The sequence below is a fragment of the Prunus avium genome, chromosome 1, assembly GCF_965620075.1.
Source record: "Prunus avium chromosome 1, drPruAviu1.hap1.1, whole genome shotgun sequence".
NCBI classification, from domain to species: domain Eukaryota; kingdom Viridiplantae; phylum Streptophyta; class Magnoliopsida; order Rosales; family Rosaceae; genus Prunus; species Prunus avium.
Window position 1 is genome coordinate 16,138,634 of NC_142284.1, and position 25,439 is coordinate 16,164,072.

Consider the following 25,439-nt stretch of genomic DNA (forward strand, 5'->3'; position numbering starts at 1 on the left):
ACTTGTATCATTAAAGGATTTCTCCAAATGACAAAGCTAACTTCGAAGATTAGATGACTCATACACCCTCTAAGACCTAATCTTCGAGGTTATTTTTGTCGTTCAAAGTAATTTTTTGATGACATTAGCAATATCGGACGAAAATCATCTTTCGTGCTTCTTGACAGAACGTATCTCTGCGTGAGCCAGGAACAGCAAGCAAGGAAACGCTACTTGGTGACTTGTCTGCCATTACATTCAAGAAATGTTGTGACAATATTTCCCTATTGAAACCTTTAAACTATCAGTAATATTAGTAAATCAAATGACTGAGAATTAAGAACTATTACAATTGAGACAAAAACGATTATACCTCACCCAATGTACAATGCTTCTTTTCTTCATCATAGTGCCCATTGGAAGAACACCACTTAATTATTCATTTATATCTTTCATTTTTACCTTGGAGTCCCCCTCCCCTTAGTCACCTCTGTCTGTCTCTCTCTCTCTCTCTCTCTCTCTCTCTCTCTCTCTCTCTCTCTCTCTCACGTAAATTGCATTTGCATTTACAATATGCAATTGTACCATAGAGTTGTATTCCATTTTTATCAGCATTGGCTGATGCAATTGGGTTTAAGGCATGCAATTACTCAATCACTGTCAATGAGAAATATCCATTGTCATTTTGTGGACTGAGTATGAGATTTCACTAAACTCATGTTTATGAGAAATATAAATAATCATAAAAACTATTGATCTGTTTTCTTTATATTAATTCCCCGCCATTTATTCCTTTGTCAGATATTCATACAAAATCATATACCTTGGTTAATAGTAGACATATTTATACAAACTTGGTTAATCAGATATGTCATTTTTAAATCCAATTACCAATTGTTTAGCCCATTTTTGCGATTAGTGTATGCAAATTGTCATGTTATTGGCAACCTTTTCAATTTTGAGAATGTAAATACTATGTGATTTGTCAATGTTGATAAACAGGTATTGCCATTTGCATTCTAGTCGTGCAATTGACAAACAAAGCAGTCTCATTTGCATTCCAATCAAGCAATTGCCATTATTTGTGATTAATTGAAAATGTAAATACAATATGTGATTTGCCAATGCAATTGACAAACAGGTAGTGTAATTTGCATTCCAGTCATGCAATTGACAATCAAAGTAGGTCCCATTTGCATTCCAGTCGTGCAATTGTCATTATCTGTGCACAATTATGAAACGTAGAATCTCTCACTAATGATAAATCCTTCATATTTAATTGTATGTTCAAAAGGTTGTAATCCATGTGCAAAAAAACTTAGTAGAACGCAATTGCATTTTTCCTTTGCAATTCGTAACTTATGTCCTTGCAATTTCATTTTATGTACATTATTGCAAACGTGGTCCATATGCTATTGCAATCAATTTTATACATTTTATTCCTAGAAATCCATGTTTTATATGTTTATTATGAAAATACAAAAGAAAATTGAACTATACATTTGGATAAGTTTATTTCCGAAAAGAAACATTTGAATTGATTAAGAGTAAAATAAATACAAGTTATAACAAATGGAAAGTATTAGGTCATACGGATCGACATAAATAAAGTTACAAGGCATTAGATTTTCACATATTAACTTTTATTGTTAAGATTTTTTTATTTTTAAATAACGTCTCACTTTTAAATAATGATGGGAAATTTCTCTCATGTTTGTCAATTGCCTTTGATACCCAAAAAAAAAAAAAAAAACCAAAAGTTTGCTTTACCATCAATTGTTGAATCGATACTCATCAATTGCCAAATTGATACCCGTCAATTGTCTATTTTGCTTTCACTCTGACCCATCAAGTTGGCAATAGACAAACAGACAACACGTAATCACCATTCCAATTTGTGAGAATGGACTGCCTGATTGGCAATTGCAAAACTCATGGTTTTACAAGGTTTGAGAATGTTCATGTCCCAAACGATGTAACATGGGTCTATATTGTTGTGAACCCTTGTTTTTACAAGAATAAGGATCAATTTTATTTGTTAAAGGCCCAACAATTCATGAATATTGTAATTGAGATCCTTTTTTTATTATAAATTAGGCTATTACAATATTATCGATCAAAGTGAACCTTAATGTTGTAATAACGATGCCAAAGCTCGTAAATATTTGAACCCGAATCTTGTAATCTACAAGATTAGGGATAATTATGGAACACTAATGTGCCCAACGCTGTAATATGAGTAATTGATGTTGTAAACCCATGTTTTTACAATATTTGAGATAAACTTAACAATATTATGGAACGCTTAAGTCCTAAACACTATAACCTAAGTGCTTAATTTTGTAAGCCCTTGTTTTTACAATAGAGATAAACTTTACAATGTTATGGAACTCTCATATCCCAAAAAGTATAACACGAGTCCTGAATGTCGTAAACCATTGTTTTTACAAGATTAGGGATCAACTTTACAATGTTATGGACCTTGCATGCCCCAACTATGATAAAATGAGTCCTTAATTTTGTAAATCCTTGTTTTTACAAGAATAAGGAACCCTTTTACAACGTTATGGTACCCTCATTGCTTAAACTTGTAACAAAATTGTTTACTCAAGGACCCATTTTACATCGGTAAGGTCCACCATTGTAATCGATATTCTTTCCACTGTAAATTAGGCTATTACAATATTGTGTATTAAAGTGAACCTTAACGTGGTAACCACAATACAAATTCTAGTAAATTCAAACCCAAATCTTGTAATCTACAAGATTAAGGATAGACTTTACAATGTTATGGAACGTTAATGTGCCAAATATTGTAACATGAGTCCCTAATATTGTAAACCCTTGCTTTTACAACATTATGGATAAACTTTACAATGGTATGAAACTCTCATGCCCCAAACGTTGTAATATGACTCATTAATCTTCTAAACCCCTTGTTTTACAAGATTAGGGATAAACTTTATAAGGTTTGGGAATTCTCATGTCCCAAACGTTGTAACATGAGTCCTTAATGTTCTAAATCCTGGGTTTTGCAAGATTATGGATCAAAGTGAACCTTAAATTGTAATAATGATGCCAAATTTCGTAAATTTGAACTCGGATCGTGTAATCTACAAGATTGGGGATAAACGTTACAATCTTATGGAATGTTCAGAGGTCATTTGGCAATTGCCAATCAGTTGGTCGACATTTACAAAGTGAAATGGAAATTACATATTGTCTGTTTATCGATTGCATCGTCATCGAGAAACGTTAAGGTCTACCCTAATCCTTAATATCGTAATACCCTAATTTACAAAGCAATGGACCCTTATTACAATGTTAAGGTGAGAGTGGACCTTGGAGGAGTATAATTGGTCCTTAGGCTTATAAACACAAGGGTATACAACACACTACTAAAAAAACTGTCAAAAACCACAAACTTAAGAGCTCAAATAATATAGGTATGCTGCCCTTTTCTCTAACATTGAGCACAAATAAGTTTTATTCATGTTCTTTTCGTATAAAACACAAATAATTGTGTCAAATCAATTTACATAAAGCAAAAATTTTTATTGGACACAAAGAATTGTGCCAAATGTCAATTTAATTAATGTAAATGATAAATACCATCTAATAAATTATTTAGAAAAAGTAAGATCATTTACTTGTATAGACACGGCACCTTCTATAGTGCACCAGGTGCACCCATGCACCATTTGTCCTTTATGATGCTCCCAGATTTTTTTAAAAATTGGTTACCGGTTATACAAGTTATCAAGTTTCCACTTTTTGAAAATGCAATTGCATAAGGGTCATGCAATCATGCCCTTCCTGATTGGCAATTGGCATATGATAGGATAGTGATTTACAGTAGTTTGGATATGAGAGTACCTACCGGTTATACAAGTTATCAAGTTTTCACTTTTTGAAAATGCAATTGCATAAGGGTCATGCAATTATGCCCTTCCTGTTTGGCAATTGGCATATGATAGGATAGTGATTTACAGTAGTTTGGATATGAGAGTACCCTAACATTGTAAGAGGATCCTAAAACTTATAAGTTACAAAATTTGGGTAGCAGTTTACAAGTTTTTGAACCATGATTACAACATTAGGGTTCACCTAATCCATAATGTTGTAAATACTCATTTACAAGGATTAAGGATGCATTTTACAATCAAATGGAACATAACTGTCCAAAACTGAGTAAAACAAGACCTTAATATAGTAAAAGTTTGTGTTTACACGTATAAGGACTCAATTTACTTTCCTAATGTCCCTAGTTACCTTAATATTGTACTAGACGTCCTTCTCTTTGTAAATTACGATATTACAAGATTAAGGATAGGTTTTACAATGTTCTGGAACATAACTATCCATAAAAGAGTAATACAAGACCTTAGTATTGTAAACATCCGAGTTTACAAGTATAAGGACCCAATTTACCATCCGAATGTTCCCATTTACCCTAATATTGTACTACATGTCTTTATCTTTGTAAATTTCGATATTACAAGATTAATGATGCATTTTACAATCACATGGAACATAACTGTCCAAAACTGAGTAAAACAAGACCTTAATATAGTAAACATTTGTGTTTACACGTATAAGGACTCAATTTACTTTCCTAATGTCGCTAGTTACCTTAATATTGTACTAGACGTCCTTCTCTTTGTAAATTACGATGTTACAAGATTAAGGATGAGTTTTACAATGCTCTAGAACATAACTATCCATAAAAGAGTAATACAAGACCTTAGTATTGTAAACATCCAAGTTTACAAGTATAAGGACCCAATTTACCATATGAATGTTCCCATTTACCCTAATATTGTACTGCATGTCTTTATCTTTGTAAATTACAATATTACAAGATTAAGGATGCATTTTACAATCATATGGAACATAACTGTCCAAAACCGAGTAAAACAAGACCTTAATATAGTAAATGTTTGTGTTTACACATATAAGGACTCAATTTACTTTCCTAATGTCCCTAGTTACCTTAATATTGTACTAGACGTCCTTCTCTTTGTAAATTACCATATTACAAGATTAAGGATGGGTTTTACAATGCTCTGGAACATAACTATCCATAAAAGAGTAATACAAGACCTTAGTATTGTAAACATCCGTCTTTATCTTTGTAAATTTCGATATTACAAGATTAAGGAAGCATTTTACAATCACATGGAACATAACTGTCCAAAACTGAGTAAAACAAGACCTTAATATAGTAAACATTTGTGTTTACATGTATAAGGACTCAATTTACTTTCCTAATGTCGCTAGTTACCTTAATATTGTACTAGACGTCCTTCTCTTTGTAAATTACGATGTTACAAGATTAAAGATGGGTTTTACAATGCTCTAGAACATAACTATCCATAAAAGAGTAATACAAGACCTTAGTATTGTAAACATCTGAGTTTACAAGTATAAGGACCCAATTTACCATCTGAATGTTCCCATTTACCCTAATATTGTACTACATGTCTTTATCTTTGTAAATTACAATATTACAAGATTAATGATGCATTTTACAATCATATGGAACATAATTGTCCAAAATCGAGTAAAACAAGACCTTAATATAGTAAACGTTTGTGTTTACACGTATAAGGACTCAATTTACTTTTCTAATGTCCCTAGTTACCTTAATATTGTACTAGACGTCCTTCTCTTTGTAAATTAACATATTACAAGATTAATGATGAGTTTTACAATGTTCTGTAACATAACTATCCATAAAAGAGTAATACAAGACCTTAGTATTGTAAACATCCGAGTTTACAAGTATAAGGACCCAATTTACCATCCGAATGTTCCCATTTACCCTAATATTGTACTACATGTCTTTATCTTTGTAAATTTCGATATTACAAGATTAAGGATGCATTTTACAATCATATGGAACATAACTGTCCTAAACAGAGTAATACGATACCTTAATAATGTAAACATTTGTGTTTACACGTATAAGGACCCAATTTACTTTCCTAATGTCCCTAGTTACCTTAAAATTGTACTAGATGTCTTTATCCTTGTAAATTACGATATTACAAGATTACGGATGGGTTTTTCAATTCTATGGAACACAGCTGTCCAAAACAGAGTAATATGAGACCTTAATATTGTAAACATCCGTGTTTACAAGTATAGGGACCTAATTTAACTTCCAAATGTTCCACTTTACCTTAATATTGTACTACATGTCCTTTTTTTGTAAATTACGATATTACACAATTAAGAATTGATTTTATAATATAATGGAACACAAATGTCCAACAGTGTAATACAAGTCCTTCCTATTGTAATATCGTAAATGGGAAGTGAAATCCTGTGGAAAACGAAGCCAAACGTTAAGAAAATAGGCATGCATGCACGTTTGCAATTTCAAACAGACAGTTTGTCAATTGCATTATACTTGTTCAATTTCGAACTCACTGTTTGTCAATTGCATTATGTTTATTCAATTTCCAACGCATTGTTTATCAATTGAGTTATTTCCTTTTCCTCCTAGGCGACCCAATCTATCAGTGCCCTTTCCATCTTATGGTCACTTCCTTTCAAATTAACTCATTCAATCCATTCACATACAACAATACACGATCATATTTGACATCATTATATAATACGTTTATAGCATCAAACAAGTTACATAAGCTTTGGGGTTACAAAACTATTTCGAAAGGGAATTGAAATCCTGTGGAAAACCAAGCCAAAAGGGTTGAAAAAAGGCATGCATGCACGTTTGCAATTTCAAACTTACGGTTTGTCAATTGCATTCTTTTTGTTCAATTACAAACTAACTGTTTGTCAATTGTATTATTTTTGTTCAATTTCCAACTCACTGTTTGTCAATTGCGTTATGCTTGTTCAATTTCCAACTCACTGTTTGTCAATTGCATTATGCTTGTTCAGCAAATCAAAAACCCATTTACTTCTGCTTAGTTTCTTCCTGTGCTGCATTAATTTCTGCTTAGTTTTTCTGGTTTTCTTTTCATAACATAATTACTTGATTTCATAGAGGGATACTTGATTTCATAGAGGGAAAATTATCCATAGAAATAGCTGGTTTTCTTTGAGCAGATCAATATAGGAAAATGTTATATTGCTGGTCTTTGGGAACTCAAGTGTGGACAAGGATAATAAAGCTATTAATTTTACCTTTGCAATGGCCACTTAAATACGTTTCAGCAACATCAACTCGTTTCCACTGGTTTTTTGTGAACCATGCAAAATGCCCAGCCACCGAGATTTAAGATCTTCTCAATTTATCTCCAGAATCAAGCGATTCACATGTAGGGGAAGAGAGGGAGAGATGAAAGAGAGAGTGCCGTTGGTGGGATTGCCTCAGCAGCAATTCACGATCTTCCCTTCTCCCTTTCTGTCGTTCTGTTTTTCTTTTCTTGTTTTCTTTTTCTTTTTCTATTTAATTTTTATTTTATTCACTTTTACCTACACCAACCCTTTTAACAGGTTACCAGCATTCAATGGTGTGGATTTAACCCTCATCTCCACTTACTCATCCAATGGCTGATATTTTGGGCGCTTGGATACACCACGCCCATTGTAGAATTTTCCTATAAGTTCAATAGGTGTCATAGCCTTTGCACGATTGGAATGCAAATGAGAATTCTTTGTTTGTCAATTGCAAAACTGAAATACAAATGGCACTATCTGTTTGTCAATGGCATTGACAAATCACATAATGTATTTACATTCTCAAAATTAAAAAGGCTGCCAATAACATAAAGAAAACAAATCAATAGTTTTTATAATTATTTATATTTCTCATAACCATGAGTTTAATGAAATATCCTACTAAGTACACATAATGGGAATGGATAACTTGTCCATCAAAAGCAATACATTAAAACTAAATGCCAAGTATTTCAGGCAAAAAAATAAAACAAACTAAATGCCAAGTACAAGAAAGAAGAAAAAAAAAACTGAACTACAATCAAGATCTGAAGCCTAAATAACAACAGTAGAAATAGAGCAAAACAATTGAACTACAATCTACTACACTCCCATCTTCAATTCAGCCCATGCCTTACGTCACCAAGCTCATACAAAATTCCTTTATATTGCTACATCACAGCCACGTCATGTTGGCAATTGACAAATAGGCGCTATGTAATTGCCATTCTAATTTGTGAAAGCCAATCGTCTGAATGGTAATTGCCAAACGACCTCTGTCATTTCATTTTTCTTATCTTCCATGATTTAAGTACCTAAAAGTAAAAACAACAGAATTTTTGTGCTTTTAACCATTCTAATCGCATATATGAAAAACTAAACAAAATGTCGACAACAATTAAACACATCCTACTCCTAATAAACAATCCAAGAAATCGTATTCTTCCCAGGAATTTGTGTATTTCTTATGCAACCACCTTGACATGACACTCACTCAAACTACTATTCATCCAATTCATAACCAAATAAAACACACACCGCCAACTCATAAGCCACAAAATATATGAATCGTCGAATTATTCTGCCTCTGTGACTCCTTGTACTGTCAAATGTTTCAAGAAAAAATACAAATGAGAAGAAAACAAAAAAGGGAATCACAACATAACTTCACAAAAAAATTTGTAGCATTATATGTATCTTGCTAGTGAAGTCCTCACCTTCACGAGTTGAATAAAATGAGATTAGTAAAATGAAGATAGCTACTCCCGCTACAAAATAAGAGGAAATAAATTATATAGCGATATTTTACTATACATTGAACGAACCAGAAAGCAAATCAAAACACTCATGATGAAAAAGGGCTCGCGGGAACCATTGGACAAGGGAAACACAAAGTGCAGATTCATCTCCACGTCTCTATGTTCCCAAACAACTAGCAAGGATAGGACCTCCAACTTTGGGTGATAGCATAAGTCACCAAGACAAAATCAGCCATATAGCAATTACTAGCATGCTGACTTAATTCTTCAAATATCTGTGCAACTAAGCCTACTAGACTGAATCAAATATTTGTGTAGTTCCAGTTGATCACGAAACAACATTGCATCAACATGTTACTTTTTTGACTTTTTTCACAGCAACGTCATTCGTATGCAATCATATTTAAAGAAATGTTAGAACACCCACCAACAACATAGTCTTCAACATCCATACCAAAATTTGAATTGTTCACTGAAAAATCAGAACTAATTCATATTAGAAACTAAATATATTACTCTACAATTTAGACTAAATTATCTGAAGCACAAAAATAATACATTATAAGAAGTCATAGATCTCATGGGTTGTAATGGACACCAATTTGCTCCATTGTCGTGGAGGACAATAAATGTCTCAATCCTATCTCAAGTTCTAGATCATTATTTTAACATTGAGATCTCAAGTAAACAGAGTACATAAAATTCCAAGTTATCAAACACAATACACACAGTTTACAAAATAGAAACCTGCAATATCTCTTCAAGGTTGAAATGGATGCTCCATCGTCTAGCATCTTCCTTCAAGAACCCAATGCTTTTGGTTTGAACAATATGCAGTCTCAAGGCCATCAATTTAAAGTCTCATATCATTATCAAGAATGAACAACTCTCAAGCTTCCAACCCTCAAATTCAAATAATAAAAAATGTAAGAAAGTAGCAATGATATCTCTGAGAGGGAGAAAGGGGAGAGAAAAATTCAAAAGAGAAAAAAAAAAGAATTATAATTTCAAAAAATTACCAAATTCCTATATAAATCCAAAATATTACCAAAACAAAAATAATAATAATAAGGACTTGCGATTCAATACCCAAATCATTAAACCCTAAATTAAAATAGGACATATAAATCATTTTGTTAGAAAGCCTAGACCATAATTCAAAGTTGAAATACTTTCTGCTCTGATGCGAATCATCTAAATTACACAATTAGAAAGATAGGGAGAAAATTAGAGTTCTTACCTGCCATAGAGAGGTTGAGAGAAAGCCAGCCACGGAGATCCAGATGAGAGTGAGACAAAGAAATCATAACTGTGAAAACCTAAAAAAACAAAACAAAGAAAAACCAGCGATGAAGCAGCAGCAACAAGGAAGATACCCAGACCCAAAGCCCTAGAAAGGAGAATGAAATAAAAAAGGAGAAGAAGGAGCATGACCTACCTGAGAGGAGAGGAGATGTGATCGCCGGCATCGTCTCGTCGTCATAGAAGGAGGAGAAGAGCTATTGTAGAAGGAATAGAACTCGAAGATAAAGAAATGAGAAACCCAACCCAAAGTTGACTTGAAATGTCTCTGAATGAGAGAGCAAGTATTTTTGTATTTTTTTTTTAAATTTTACCTACAGCAACCAATTTAACCGGTAACCAACAATCAACGCTTTGGATTACCCCACATGCCCCAATTACTCATCCAAAGGTCTATAATAAGTGGCGCATCAGTGCGCCAGGTGCACTGTAGAATTTTCCGTATAGACACAAATAATTGTGTCTCTATCTGACAGATGTGACAAAGCTAAAACACAAAAGCAACATTTATGCCCAGTTATTTATATTTTTTTTTTTTACACAGCCCAGTTATTTCCCTGTTTCTATTAGTGTACTTTTTATCTTCAAAGTTAAAAAAGAACAAAAGAAAAAATAAATATGTTTTATTTTTAATTGATAGCAAAGTTTAAAAACACATGCCTCCCCTAATCTTTTCCAACCCTAGAAAGAACTTGTTAAGAACTTCTCATTGGTTCTCTATCCCCTCCCTTAAGAGCAAGTCCAGCCATAGCCCCCAACCCTGGCAGGACAGGGCCCGAGCCCAGGCAACAGCTTCCAGCAAGCCAAGCTTGCCCTGGCAAGTTGTGGGCCCCACGAGACAGGGCCAGCCAGCAGGCGAAACCAGCTTAACCTCTAGCCTGGGTTTGTTGACGTCAGCAATGATGTCAGCAAAAAAAAAAAAAAAAGGAATATATTTAAAAAGTCTAAAAACATACTAAATATTTCAGATTTTTTTTAAAAATAAATACTTAGTCATATTCTTCACTTCCCACACTAAAACTCTATACAAATTCCTCTATTCATATCTCATATGAATAGTGGTTGCAGTGCAAGATTAAGTGGGTGCTCATCATCTAAATGACACAATTAATAATGGGTTTGCTTTAAACTTTAAAGTTAGCTAGGCCTAGGGAGGAGAGGAGGTTCAAAATATTAATATTTCCGGGGCATGGAAAATGTGTTACTTTATAACTATCATTTTCAACCATAAATAAATAAATAAATTAATATTTCTGGGGCATGGAAAATGTGTTAAACTTCAAAATATATGTATACCCACAATGACAATGGTGAAAGTTTAGCTAGCTTCAATTTTCAACCATAAATAAATAAATAAATTAACAAACAAAACCCATGTACTAATTAAAAAAAGTAACTTATTAGTAGTGAATTAACACCCTCAATCATTGTTAAAAAATAAATAAATTAGAAATTCATTAATAACACAGATAAAATACAAGAATTTGACAATAAGAATACACCCTCAATCATTGTTCACATGCATAAAATATCAGTTTTATGATTGACCTAAACTTATCGTTACACTTCCTTGGTGCTTTGATTTGCCCCTAGCCCTGGCAGGACAGGGCCCAAGCCCAGGCAAAAGCTTCCAGCGGGCCAAGCTTGCCTTGGCAAGCCATGGGCCCCACGAGACAAGGCTAGACCGTAGGCGAAACCAGCCTGATCTCTAGCTTGGGTTTGCTGACGTTAGTGATGACGTCAGCAAAAAAAAAAAAATATATATGTTACAAAAATACTAAAAATTTCAGAATTTTAAAAAAATAAATACATAGTCATATTCTTCATTTCCCACACCAAAACTCTATACAAATTCCTCTCCTCATATCTCATGTGAATAGTGGTTGCCACTTGCTTCAGTGAAAAAAAAAAGGGGAGGGTGAATCTAGCCTAAGCCAGTGAGCAATTGGGTTGTAATAATTTTTTTAATAATAAAATATATAGCTTTGAGCACGATTCTAAGGTTGTGTTTGTCTTTGTACATATGTCTAATCAATTCATAAAGTGACTGAGGTAGCCTGTCAGAGTACAACCACAAGTACTCTTTTTCGTGCTTCATATTGTCTGAGGTAGAATTTGTGATTCGTGTCCTATAGTAATAGAAACCCCTTCCCTATAGAAAACACTGTCAACTTAGAGGCCGCTGCATTGTGGCTTTTGGACATAAAGCACAATTATTTGTGTCTCTTACAGTTAAGACCACAAATAAAAATGGTGCCCAAAGCCACATATTCTAGTAGTGACACTAAGGACCACATTTACACTATAGGCCTCCATAACCTTGTAAGACCATCTCCAACCCATTGGGTGGAAACTCAAATTTTGAGTTTAGCCTCCAAAAATCTTCTGATGTATTTGGGAGGGTGAAAATTTGAGAAAACTCAAAACTGGACTGGAATTCCAGACTGATTTCTGTCTGGACTGATAAATTTGTGGGCCCCAAATCTACTTTAATTTAATTTTTTTATTTTTGCTGGAAGCCCACGTGATGGGCAATACATGCTGGGCCCGCTGAGAAGTGGGAAAAATATGATTCCCTTTTCCTTTATTAATGGCCAACGGCTACTTTTTCAAAAAATATGTTATGCTTTTCTTTTCTTTTTTTAATTCCAACAGCTATAAAAGTATGTTGTACTTGTTTTTATTTTTAAGTGAAATTCTATTATGTTTTGGAATTTTAATTTTTTTTGGTTAAAATGTTTAGAAAATTAAATCACGAGTATTGAAACAAAAATAATGTCAAGAAAAATTAACAAGAAAAAAAATTTAAGGGTTAATCATTCTTAAACAATTTAATAAAGTTGCGGACTCAAATTATGAGTCTGCAAGGGTGGAGGAAAAAAAAATTTGAGTCCTAAAAATACATGAATAGTGGTATTTTGGAAGGTGAAAATTTGAGTTTAGCCCCAACATGGTTGGAGATGGTCTAAACTTCCTTAATTTTGTAAGTTACAATATTTTGGTTCTCATTTATGAGACTTTGCAGCTCAGTTACAATATTATGATCCACCCTAATCCATAATATTGTAATACCCTAATTTACAAAGAAAATGACACATAGTACCAAGGTAAGAATGGACATTGGAGGAGTAAAATTGTAAGCACAATTGAAAATCTTGTAATCTACGTGAAAACTTGTAAACTTTCTACTTTTATACTTTTTTTTTCTTGACTTTTAATCCTAACAATGTACTATAAAATCTATGGCCATATTAGGAAAAGAATATATATAATACTTCTAGGATGTCTACAAAAGTACAACTATGTAAAATAGAGTTCAACAATTAATATAATTCTTATTTTAGAAATTGATTTTATAAATGCAATTGGATATGCAATAAGGTATACAATAGCATTGTTCTTTTCAACCAATTACATAGACAAAGCTCGAGGTGAAAAAATTTGATGGATAAAGACTTTCTAACTCTCAAATAAATGTTGATGGGCATTCACCAATTCTATGAAACAAAAGAAACAAAAATTAAAACTATCAACCTCAATTGTTTTTTAAAAACTAAGCATAAATACAGAGGAATTAACTACAACTAGCCATTATAATTCACATAAATAAAACCAGCAACTCATAATGAAATTGAATAAAGCTACATGAGGCGACATATCAAAATCAGAAAAGAAAAGAAAAAAAAGTCTAAAATGGTTCTCATAAAAAAAAGTCTAAAACGTTAACTTTAGATTTATAAAAGTAAACAAATGTCATTGTGAAAGTCAAATAGAATAAACTTAATTGAAAAATAACATATCAAATCATATGCTGTTGCCAAACAAGAAGACCATAATTGCATGACCTTTATACAATTGCATTTGCATTAAATATTAACAAAAGGTGGAAACTTGACAACTTGTATAACCGATAACCAATTTTTTTTTAAATCCGAACGCATCAATGCACCTAGTGCGACGTTGCCCTCTTGACAAATCAATTTTGGAAAGGCCCCATGCATTTCATGATATTGTTTAACAACCATGCAAGATTTGACTTTTGACGTATGCATATGCCTCCACGTCCACGGTCGACCCCCTTAATTAGTCAATTTGAGCATATCATGACCACCCACTAACCAAATTGTCCCCACTCAACTCGTTTAACAACCAAGCATCTCTTCAATCTTAAAGAGGGGTTGGATTTTTCCTAGTTTCATTTTCCTTTACTTCTTATTAATTCTTAATTAATTTCTTTTTTGTCATTCGTTAGGGAGAGAAAGATGGGAGAATATTAATTGAGATGGTTTCAAGTTTGTTTTCTACGTGAATCGACTCCTGATGTAATTAGAGAGGAGAAGGAGAATTTGGTCCACATTCTGTTGTGATGCCACCCCATGTCACCATGTGTTGCCACGCTTTTAAGCTGTTAGTTGTGTTGCTACGCTGCCATCTGTCATGCTAACTTTTTCTATTGGAGAATCTTAGTACTGCTTTTCGATTGAATAGTGTTCTCTTTTGCCGTCAATTTTCTAGAATAGCTGTATTGCAGTGAGTTGACATCATCAACTTTTCTTAAGGATGAGTGAGTTCCCATTCGTTTTTGTGTTGATATATATTATGAATTTTTATTTGTTTTTCCAAAAGGAAAAACAAACCTATATGAATTCACAACCTTATTTTGGAGACAACAAGCACCATACCACAGAAAACGAATATTTACATACATATATATAAGTCCTCTACAAAAATATTTCAACGATCCAAACCATTTTATTTTCTTCACATATTCATTCAAAGATTATCCTTACAAAAAATCATTAAAGCATCTAATTGAGACCAATAAAATCAATGAATATGGTGTTGTACTTGAATTTCAATAATTTAATTGAGTGGTTAAATATTATCGGATTTAAGTGATTTTTTGTAGAGATGATCTTTGAATATGAATATCTACAAAATAGACGGTTTGGATTAGTGAAATACAATGTGGAGTGGGCCCTACAAGGGTGTCCCTCGAATAACTTATATAAAGGTTTTTGTGTTGATTTTTTGGGTATAGTTAATGGTTTTTGTTAGATAATTATAATCTTTACAAATTTTTTTAAATGCAATTAACCACCCTAAAGCATTTTAGGGTCTTATTCAAATCTGCTTTCAAGTTTCTCAACTGTCCATGGAACCATAAATGAGTTGTATGCACTTATTTCTTAATGAAACATTATGTGTGTTTGATCTATCAACTAAGTAATGCTTCAGTTAGCTCTAGCTAGATTGGGCTATATCCCAACTATGAATTACTTCTTCCTTAAGGAACCACATTACTTTTAGGGTTTAAAATAATCTAGAGAATAATGTAGAACCCTCGTATGCATCAAGTATAACCATATATATATGCATATATATTTTCCTTTCCAACTACATTAATTCATGTACACACAGGTGGAGAGAGTACTTAGCTTTGATATGTAAGTTTTGGAAACTTTGTTTAGTTTTAAATTAGCATTTTACATTTGAACTTCCCAACCTTACAATTCTAGCTCGCCTGGAAATGATAGGAAGGGAAGTATAATATTTCTTTATATTTAAATTTCTGGTCATTGTAGCTTACTTTAAATTTCCAACCAGAAAAGTGATTAATAAGTAGAAGAACAATATATGGTTTATAATGAAAGAAGAAAGAATAATATAGCCCGCAGCGGCATAACAGCTCATTACGAAGGGTGGCTCTTCTTTTTTAATGCAACTTTGCACCAAATATTAAGATTTAAGAAGAATTATTTGAAGAGACTGCTTTGAATTCATCTGCCATTTTGTTGGATATAACTTAATAATTGTGTAGGTCTGCTTTGCTACCAATAATAGTGTGCACTGATTAGTGATTACTTAACCAGCAAGGATTCTTATGTGGCACGCCCAAACACACATAAACATTTTGATCCATTAATTGACTTTTCAATGTCTAAAGCTCTGTGGTTTGTAATGTGAGTGTGACAATAACACAACATTATATAATTATAATACATGTACATACAATTATTAATTTGTAAACTAAATCTAAATTAAGATGGTCTATAATTTGTGTGTGTGCAATTGTAACGCTACGTTAGCATGCCACGTGATCTTCACACGAGAACGCCAACTTAGAAGATGCTTTATTTAGGCTGGTCATCTCAAAGACTTCTTAATTAATTTTTTTTTTTTGGGGGTTCGGCTTTGAATATCAAACTGAAGAGAAGATCAAAAGATGACAACGGAAAAAGACATATGCTCCTCTCTTTAGAAAACTCATAAAGTTGGTTGGGCCAGTGGAAATTTCGCTTCTACTTCACTTTGGGCAAAACAGTTTGGTTAGCTTTCCTTATCAATCATGAATTTTGTTTATAAAAATTTCTTATGCATGGATTGATCTAATAACGACACGGACGTAGTAGTAATAAGGAAATCTTGGCAGCTGGCATCCTGCTCAATCTGCTTTGGTCTCGGGTCCTTTGCCAACATATGCATATGGTTTTAATTCCTTATTAGTAGTGTAAACTAGAAATACTTGATAAATGCAAACATTAGATCAGTTGGTTAAGGCAGTGTACTACTCGATCGACCCTTTGCATCTGCGTTTGATCCCCTTTATACAAGGACAGTCCCTCAATATGTAAAGCCCAAGTGGGGAGGGATTGGGGGGTTCAGCCTAAAATCGCTAATACAGCCCACCCGAGCCTATCCATATAGCACCCCCTCACACGTAATGCCTTCACATAATGGTTGAAATCTTAGGTCTGTCCCTACCCTTAGATAATGGTTGTTGCCTCTTCTACTACATAGTTATAAAAAAATATAATTTCTCACTAAATTTTGCAGAAAATGATCGTCACAATATAAATGAAATTGATACACACATAAATCAGTCCATTATCTATAATTAACGGGCTCCCAACTTGTACCTAGGGACCCAAATTTAAGATAAGGTTGCTTCTAAACGAATATTGAGAGTGAGTGCAATAATGTTGGCAGTATAATGACATATAGTACTCTGTTATAAAAACCAAAGCTCCCTTTATTCCCTTACAAGTCATAAGGTGACATAAGAGCAAAGGCCCTTATATACACAAGTAATCAAGCTAAGTGCTAGCTCCTGTACCCCTCTCTCTCTCTAGATCCCTTCTCTTTATTCTATGTTCTGTGTCTTTCTCTCTCTGTTTAGCATGTTGGCCATACTTTCCTCCCATGGAGGACACAGAAGCAAATCACACACTCTCTTTCTACCTTTGTTCTTGACCATAGAAATTTTATCCTTCTCAAGCTTATTAGCAGAAGCTAACCAAGCTTCTTCACCATCCCATTTCTCCAAATTCTCTAGAGGAGGACCCTCCAAAGAAGCCAACAATAATATTCTATCGTTTTGCAAACATACGCCTTACCAAGCAGCTTGTGAATCTATTTTCATCTCCTCATCATCCAAAACAAGTACTACTTATAAAGAAGCCCCTCAAACCCTTGAAAATCTCTTTGTCTACTCAGTCGACTTCAGCATAATTAAGGCTCATTTGTCTCGAGCCCTTGCCTATAACTTCACCATTTCCCATCGTCAAAATGCTCACCAACCCCACTTGCTTGGTGGCATCAACGACTGCCTTGAGCTGCTCGAGGACAGTATCGATTCACTCGATAATGTCATACGCAAGCACGACAAAAGTACTAAGAGTAGCACCTATGGCCATGTTGACGATGATGTCCAAACCTGGCTTAGTGCTGCTCTTACCAATCAAGAAACTTGTCTAGAGAGCCTTGAGAATGACAAGTCTAAGGTAGACAAGGGCCTCATGGAGACTTCAGCTAAGAACTTGAGCCAATTCATAAGCAACTCCCTATCGCTTTTCATGATGACTAGTAGAGCTAAAAACACAAACCCTAATGTTGTCGGCGGCCGGAGGCTGTTGTCGGATGATTTTCCGACATGGGTCTCAGGCACGGAGAGGAAGCTTCTAGAAGGTTCTGTGGATGAATTGGAAGCACATGCCGTGGTGGCTTTGGATGGGAGTGGCACGCACAAAAGTATTGGTGAGGCACTTGGGCTGGTGGCCTCATTGGAGGAAAGTGGTACTACGGGAGGCAGATCTGTAATTCACGTAAAAGCTGGGACTTATCAAGAATACATAGATATACCCACCAAGCAGAAGAACGTTATGTTAATTGGTGATGGATTGGGGAAGACGATTATTGTGGGCAGTAGGAATTCGGAAGCTGGTTGGACAACTTACAAGTCTGCCACTGTGGGTAAGAACTTATATATGAATTTCCGTCCTCTTTTTTAAATTTAGTTAATTAGGGGTATTTTAGGAATTAAAATGGCTTTTAGAGGTCCATCGATAGGAGAACTTATAGAATACTATGATAGTACGATCACGTGGTACATCTTATATACGTGTTATAATATGGGTGGACGACATGGTTTATTTTCCTCCCTTTTAGAGAATAGTATCTATAAATATCCAATTATATTATAACACGTATATATACCACGTAACTGTACTACCGTAATACTCTATAATCTCTCCATCGATAGGTTGAGTATGGTATTCTTTGTTTAAAAGTTTTTGTGAGAGGTGGGCGAAATATAAAGTGGGTTGATGAGAAAAACAACAAACCAAAAAAGTAATTAAAATCATATAAAAAAGGTGTTGGGATTGCTACTTCATATAAAACGAATAAATTTCCTTAAATGAATTAATACTGTTAAACTAATTACTATTAATAATGCTATTTGTAATACATTTATTAAACACATTGTTGACTATCTCTCTAATAGAGGTGGACCCCACTAGTGTATGTAGAACCCACCTATATTAGAGAGGTGGTTAACACTGTGGTCCAAGTAGCAACAACTCTATTAGGGTTTTCGTTCCTTGCTATGATAGTATGACAACAAAATATACTCTTATTTTACCTTTTCAATTTATTTACTATATACCTTTTTGGCAAATAAATTTTACTACACTCAAGTAGTTTATCTACTGCGTATTGAAATGGATTTACCTCAAACTATCAAACAATTTGCTCCTCAAATATTTATATTCCTCAACACAAGGGGACAAAAATGATGATAAATTTGGACACGTTGTACTTCAAATTAATGACATACAAATGTGAATTTCAGCTGCTATGGGTGATGGATTTATAGCACGCGACATAACATTTGTGAATAGCGCCGGCCCTGCAAAGCAGCAAGCTGTTGCTCTCCGAGTTGGTGCAGACAAGTCAGTGATTTTCAGATGCTCCATAGTTGGCTACCAAGACACCCTCTACACTCACTCCAAGCGCCAGTTCTACAGAGAAACCCAAATCTATGGCACTGTTGATTTCATATTCGGAAACTCAGCTGTGGTTTTCCAAAACTGCGACATATTTGCAAGAAAGCCTGCATCAACTGGCCTCAAAAACTTCGTCACAGCACAAGGCAGAAGCAGCCCAGATCAAAACACAGGAATTTCAATCCACAACTGCAAAATATCAGCTGCATCAGATCTTGCTCCAGTCAAATCCAACTATGAGACATATCTTGGGAGGCCATGGAAGCAGTATTCTAGAACAGTTGTTATGCAGTCTTATTTGGATGAGTCAATAAATAGAGCTGGGTGGTCTCCTTGGGCTGGTGGGTCTACCCTAAAGACTTTGTATTATGGTGAGTACTTGAATTTTGGGCCTGGGGCTTCAACTTCAGGTAGGGTTCAGTGGCCTGGATACCATGCTTCAATTACATCAACTGCAGCTCAAGGTTTTACTGTTGGTGGTTTCATTTCTGGGAACCTTTGGTTGCCTTCCACCGGGGTGTCTTTCGATTCTGGATTGATTGGCTGAAGGGTAGCGATTTTGGCACTCCTCGTTTAGCTTCTGGCACTACCACTGAGACGGTACAAAAATAATAAAATACTCAATTTGGAGTGCCGAAGCTAAATTATCAGGAATGACAAAATCACTACTCTTAGGTGAATTGTGCATTAATATAAGCTCCTATTTGTATTTTGTTAGCTGTGGTGTGAAATAAAAGGGCAACCCAACAAAAGGTTTGGTTACTTATTGATTGTAGTAGAATTGTATGGTGATAGGGCTGGTGTAGATAGGCCTGGGATTGTGGGGTCTTAGTGATTTGGGCATTGGCCTCCTTGAAACAAAGGAAAAAGCAAACCCACAATGTTTAAAAATTAAGACTCCTTGTTCATGTTTATTTTTAATTAACCATGTTAATCCAATTTCAATTTCTTTTCTTTCCTTAACTTTGGTGTATCATTATTTGCCTATTCTCTAATTTTTCTCTCCTAATAACATTTTCTCATAACCAGTATGCTTTTCTCCATCATTTTCTCCATCATTTTCTCACCATTCGTCTCCTCCTTACCATTGCCTCCATTCAAGGATGACACATCTCCATCAATTTGACATTATGGCATGTTGATGAAGACGTCTACATGTCTCTCCCTCCTAGTTTCGGATGAAAGGGGGAGCGTGGCATGTTGATCAGTCAGTCGACTCTCTTGTTCACCAAACATTGAGTTTATCACAATTTGAAACTTCATTTGGAAAGTTACGTGTCATTAATTCAGCAAATCCTTCCAACCACACCCCCTCTCCCCAAATGTCATCACCACTCACCTCCTAAGAGTGAATGCAACATGATAACTTTCTTAGAGATATCAGTATTAGTATTGGTCTAGGTTTTTTTTTTTTTTTTTTTTTTTTGTCGTCGTCAACTTACAACATTATGGTCCACCCTAATCCATAACATTGTAATACCTTAATTTACAAAGAAAATGACACATAGTACCAAAGTAAGAATGGACCTTGGAGGAGTAAAATTGTGTCGTTATCCTTGTAAACACAACAGAAAATCTTGTAATCTATGAGAAAACTTGTAAACTTTCTACTTTTATACTTGTTTTTCTTGACTTTTAATCCTAACATGGCCATGTTAGGAAAAGAATATAAATGACAGGACCCGCCCCGAACTCCTCGAAATTTGGGACAAATCATGTGGTAATTCCGACACCATACTGATGTCGAGCCCACTTACTAGAAAGGAACGAGACCTTCTGCTGAAATTTCAGCCAAGTCTCCCCTAAAAAATGGACATTTCCCAAATTTTCGCAAACGATTAAAACACATTTAATAACACTAACCAACAGCATGCACAAGATAATATCAAGTAATTTACATCAAAGGCCTCCGGTCTTACAATCAACCCTAACATAGGCAATATCAGAGCAGCCTAAAGAGTTTCAGTTTACAAACGGAAATAAAGTTCAGCAGGAGAGACGATAAATCCTATATAAGCTCAGCTCGGAGTTCACGACTTGATACGGCCGTTCGATTTGAAGACGATTTAATGCCTGGGGGGCACAAAACAGAAAACTTGTGAGTGGACAAAAACAATGTTTCGTTAGTTGAAAACAACATATAGTAACCCCACCGTTTGGAAAATGATACAGAAAACATGCACTCAAAACCATAATATATATATATATATATATATATATTTAAAACCACGGTGAAATCCATATCTCATAAAGATATCCAAATATCCATCCCATACAAAGCCATTTCCCCAAACCACTCTCTCGAAATGCATGCCCATTGGCACGGTGAGCGAGGAAGTATCATCACCGATAAACAAGAAGGAATGTATAGGTATAGGTATATATATATATATATATATATATATATATATATATATATATATATATATATATAATATACATAGATATATAATTCTGACCACTACCAAGTTTGTGCTCGGGAAACAATCCAACTGGGGGATTGTTGGACTAGATCACATGGAAGAATCATCAATTGATCATGTGGCTAGGGAACGAGCCGTCCAACCGGGGGAATGACCCTACCAGCATGCACAGTAGAATCCTCAATACTCGTGCGCCTGTGACAAGTCCTACGAACGCACTATTGGATAGTCGTTGTTTAACCTAATGTTTGAATAATTGAATCAAAGCATCCGGGACTCCGATTGACGATCCGCGAATTCCTACACGATACTAGAGATGCCTAGATCAACATATTTGAAAATGGAGTCGATCCAACGGTCCGAACATATTAAACCCAGAGAATGCCTAATATGCGTAATCCGATCGACGATCAAACGATAGCCAAATTCAAATATGAGCATATCGTCGTTCTCGGGACAACATGGAGATCATTTTAGGACCAAATGGGTCACCCAAACAGTGCCCAGTCGCCGCCACACGCCGGCAACGCATGGCTGGCCAAAGTAAATTCCGGTGATCGGAAAAAGTCCAAACCGCCGGTTAAGACCTATACCTACATGATCAAGACAACGAGTGGAGCAACTTTTGTTCTTGGACCGTGGCCAAAAAATGACCGGAAACATGAGCTGAAAATCGGCCAAACTTTAAGCGATAAATTGAGTTCCAAAACTCAAAAATCGATCATAATCAACACAACCATCATCAAGAACACATTGAGAGGATGAAAAAGCATACCTATATCGAAGAAATTGGTGGCCGGAATCGCTAGAATGAGCGTAAGAAAATTCATGTAAAAATCAGCCAGATTTTTCACTTTTCCGGTGGCTTGAGCTTACAGTGGGGTGGGTAGAGGGGTGGGGTAGGAAGGGGGAGGCGAGCCGGTTGTTTTGGGACCGGTCCCTGCTCAGATAGTAGCCGAAGGTGGCGACGACAGTCAGAAAACAGATCGGCTAGACGGAGGGGGGGTTTCAGGGGTGGAGAGAGAGAGAGAGAGAGAGAGAGAGAGAGAGAGAGAGAAGAATATCAAACTTCTAAAAATTCATTTTCAAAATATTTACTATTATGCCACCTCGGCTTTCGTAGATCGTTACTTCTTCGTTTCAACTCCGATTTGAGCTCACTACGTGTCTACGAACTCGTAATGACGCAATCTACATCATGGTGTAGGTGATTTCCCTAAAATCCTACCGGATTAAAAAGTGACCAAAATGACCCTATCTCAGAGGGCAAAATATTAATTTCAATTTCATAATTTATTAAATTAATTAAAGTAAACGAATACTTAAATTTGGGTCGGGATGTTACAATAAATTTATAATACTTCTAGGATATCTACGAAAGTACAACCATGTAACATAGAGTTCAACAATTAATATAGTTCTTATTTTAGAAATGAGAGCTGATTTTCCCACTCTCCTTTTATCCACTTACACTCCCTTTTATTTTTAAATATTTTTTAATCACTTTTGTTCTCTTTTGTTCTTTCTCTTTCCTATTCTACCCTTATCTTACTTCACTTTTATATTATTTCTTTTCCTTTATATTTAATTTTCCTACTTGCACTTCATTTTTAATATATCTTTTTTCAATGGATAAATAAATTCTTTAAAATTAATATTTTACAAAACAAAACAAAAATATTTTCCCCAGCCCCAACAACCCCCTCTCTTCGTCAACCCCCTCCTCCTCCCATATCTGCACTCAGCCCCACCAGCCCACTACCAGCCACACCATCCACCACTGCACTGCCCCCCAGCCTCAACAACATCAATGGCTCGCTCTCCCTCGACTCCTTTTCTCTACCCCTCTCTCTGCAAATTCAAAAACCAAAATTTTATTTTTCATCTCCAAAGCCAACTTTCTTTTTTTCATCTCCAAAAGCAACATCAGTCAAAATCATGCTTTATTCCCACCAAATTCTCAAAAGTGTCTGACTTGTTGTCCTTCCTTGTAACATTTATGCTAAGTGATAACAAAGAGAAGTTTCTAATGCTCGGGTCAGAAGCTTTTCGCTTCAAGTAAGGAGCTTTACACTCTGTGATTCAGCTCAACCAATTAAAGCTTTCTCAACCCACCCCATGCCGCACCCCACATAGCCACCCACCCACCAATAGCCATCACTGCCCCAACGCAGCCAGCCACAAACGAACTTATAGCCCCTCCGATAGCCACACTCAAACCCCAAAACTTAAAAAAAAAAAACCTGGATGGTTGTTGAAGAAAGAGGGAGGAATCGAGAAAAAGAGGGAGAGAAAATGAGGAGCGGTGGGCTTGGTAGGGGGAGAGAGAACACGGAAGGGTAGGTGTGTAAGGGAGAAGAGAAAGAGTATTTAAACCTCACACTTTTCTTTGTTCACCCCAATACTTAAATCATTAAACTCCTAAGTTTTATTATTGTGTAAAAAGACAAAAAAGGTCATCCAACATAATTACCCAGACCCTCAACTGTACTGGCGAGGGGATGATAATGTAGCACTGAGGTTTCCAACTTTGGGTTAGGAAGAAGACCAGATAGAAGAACAATCAGTTCAAAGGAGCACATTTCCAAGCTGTTTAAATTCATGGTCAACTGCATTACATGTAGATGTATGAAACTAGCCTAAAGCAAACAAAATTGGTCAAAAAATCAATGGATTGTGAAATTCAACAATATATAGCAGTCTAATCAGGACATGCATTGTTTATATTAGAACATGTCCACTGCAAATTGAAATTCACAACAAGCAGTAGATAAAAAAAAAAAATGCAATAATCAGAACTGAAATCAAAATTGAACCTAAAATCAAGCTCTCACTGAGTACCAAAAGAAAACCTAGCTGATTTAAGGACACAAAGTTTTGCTTAAAGCCTTTATTTATCAAATCAAACCTAGAGAACTAGGGAATTTGGGAATAGAGAATCAGACTCAGAGTCACAATCGTACTCAAATCTAACTCAAATGAAATCAAAACTAACATTGAAAGCAAAGAGAAATAGAAAGCTCACATGATATTGGGAGAAAAATTAGAAATCGAAACGACAGAGACTAAGAGGACGACGCTCGTCGAAGAAGACGGTATCACTCTCTCTGGTCTCGCTGGTCTCGCACTAAGCTAGCTCATCGAAGAAGATCGTATTGCCGGTCTCGCTCTAAGCTCTCTCTGGTCTCGTTGGTCTTGCTTATCAAAGAAGACGGTATCACTTTGTCTGGTCTCTTTGGTCTCGCTCTAAGCTTGCTCGTTTTTTTTTTCCCCTTTAGATGCTTTCGCTTTTCTCGCTCAGAACACTCGCGTTTTGAAAATAAAAAATAAAGTTTAAAAAAGTTAATTGGTCACTGATGTATTAAATAACATAGGTGTTGAGGCCCAAAAAATCAAGGGTTGGGCCCAAATAAATTCCCGGCCCAGTACGACACCTTATTAAGAAGAAACCCGATGCGGAGCATGCAAAATTCTTCATGCACGCTTGCACGAGCCACGATCACGTGCCATGCCAAATAAATATGCAATTTATCACGCTAATAATTAAAATGAGCCTATAAAAGGCATTGGCTCTACAAGCTCATGCTAATTATTTTGTCAAGCATTATGTCTCCTTTCAAAGACGACAAAATTCAAGCACGCCAAGCAACATGCCATGCCAAGCAGGAAACCATTATTTCACACATAGACACGCTACAAGCTTAAGTGGGCCCAAGCCACGCAAATGCTCGGGGCTTGCTGAGTGGGTTGTGGTATGGATGGTAACAAGCTTTCAT

The 25,439-nt window shown here is 35.2% G+C and overlaps 1 protein-coding gene and 1 long non-coding RNA gene across 3 annotated transcripts; one reads left to right on the forward strand and one right to left on the reverse strand.

The window, feature by feature from the left end:
- Positions 1-8,182: 8,182 nt before the first annotated feature.
- LOC110764611 (uncharacterized) lies at positions 8,183-10,162 on the reverse strand. Of its 2 annotated transcripts, XR_015833021.1 has the most exons (6): positions 10,090-10,162; positions 9,892-9,970; positions 9,399-9,554; positions 9,079-9,123; positions 8,610-8,660; positions 8,409-8,494 (listed from the first exon to the last, which is right to left on the reverse strand). It is a non-coding gene; the product is annotated as an uncharacterized LOC110764611 (long non-coding RNA). The 2 variants fall into 2 exon arrangements; XR_015833022.1 differs by lacking the exons at positions 8,409-8,494; positions 8,610-8,660 and adding an exon at positions 8,183-8,207.
- Positions 10,163-16,998: 6,836 nt separating this feature from the next.
- Positions 16,999-20,203, forward strand: LOC110745515 (putative pectinesterase/pectinesterase inhibitor 35). The gene is made up of 2 exons (XM_021945649.2): positions 16,999-18,206; positions 19,087-20,203. The coding sequence occupies exons 1-2, from the start codon at positions 17,105-17,107 to the stop codon at positions 19,785-19,787; spliced, it is 1,803 nt and encodes a 600-aa protein (XP_021801341.1). The 5' UTR covers positions 16,999-17,104; the 3' UTR covers positions 19,788-20,203.
- The last annotated feature ends 5,236 nt before the right edge of the window (positions 20,204-25,439 follow it).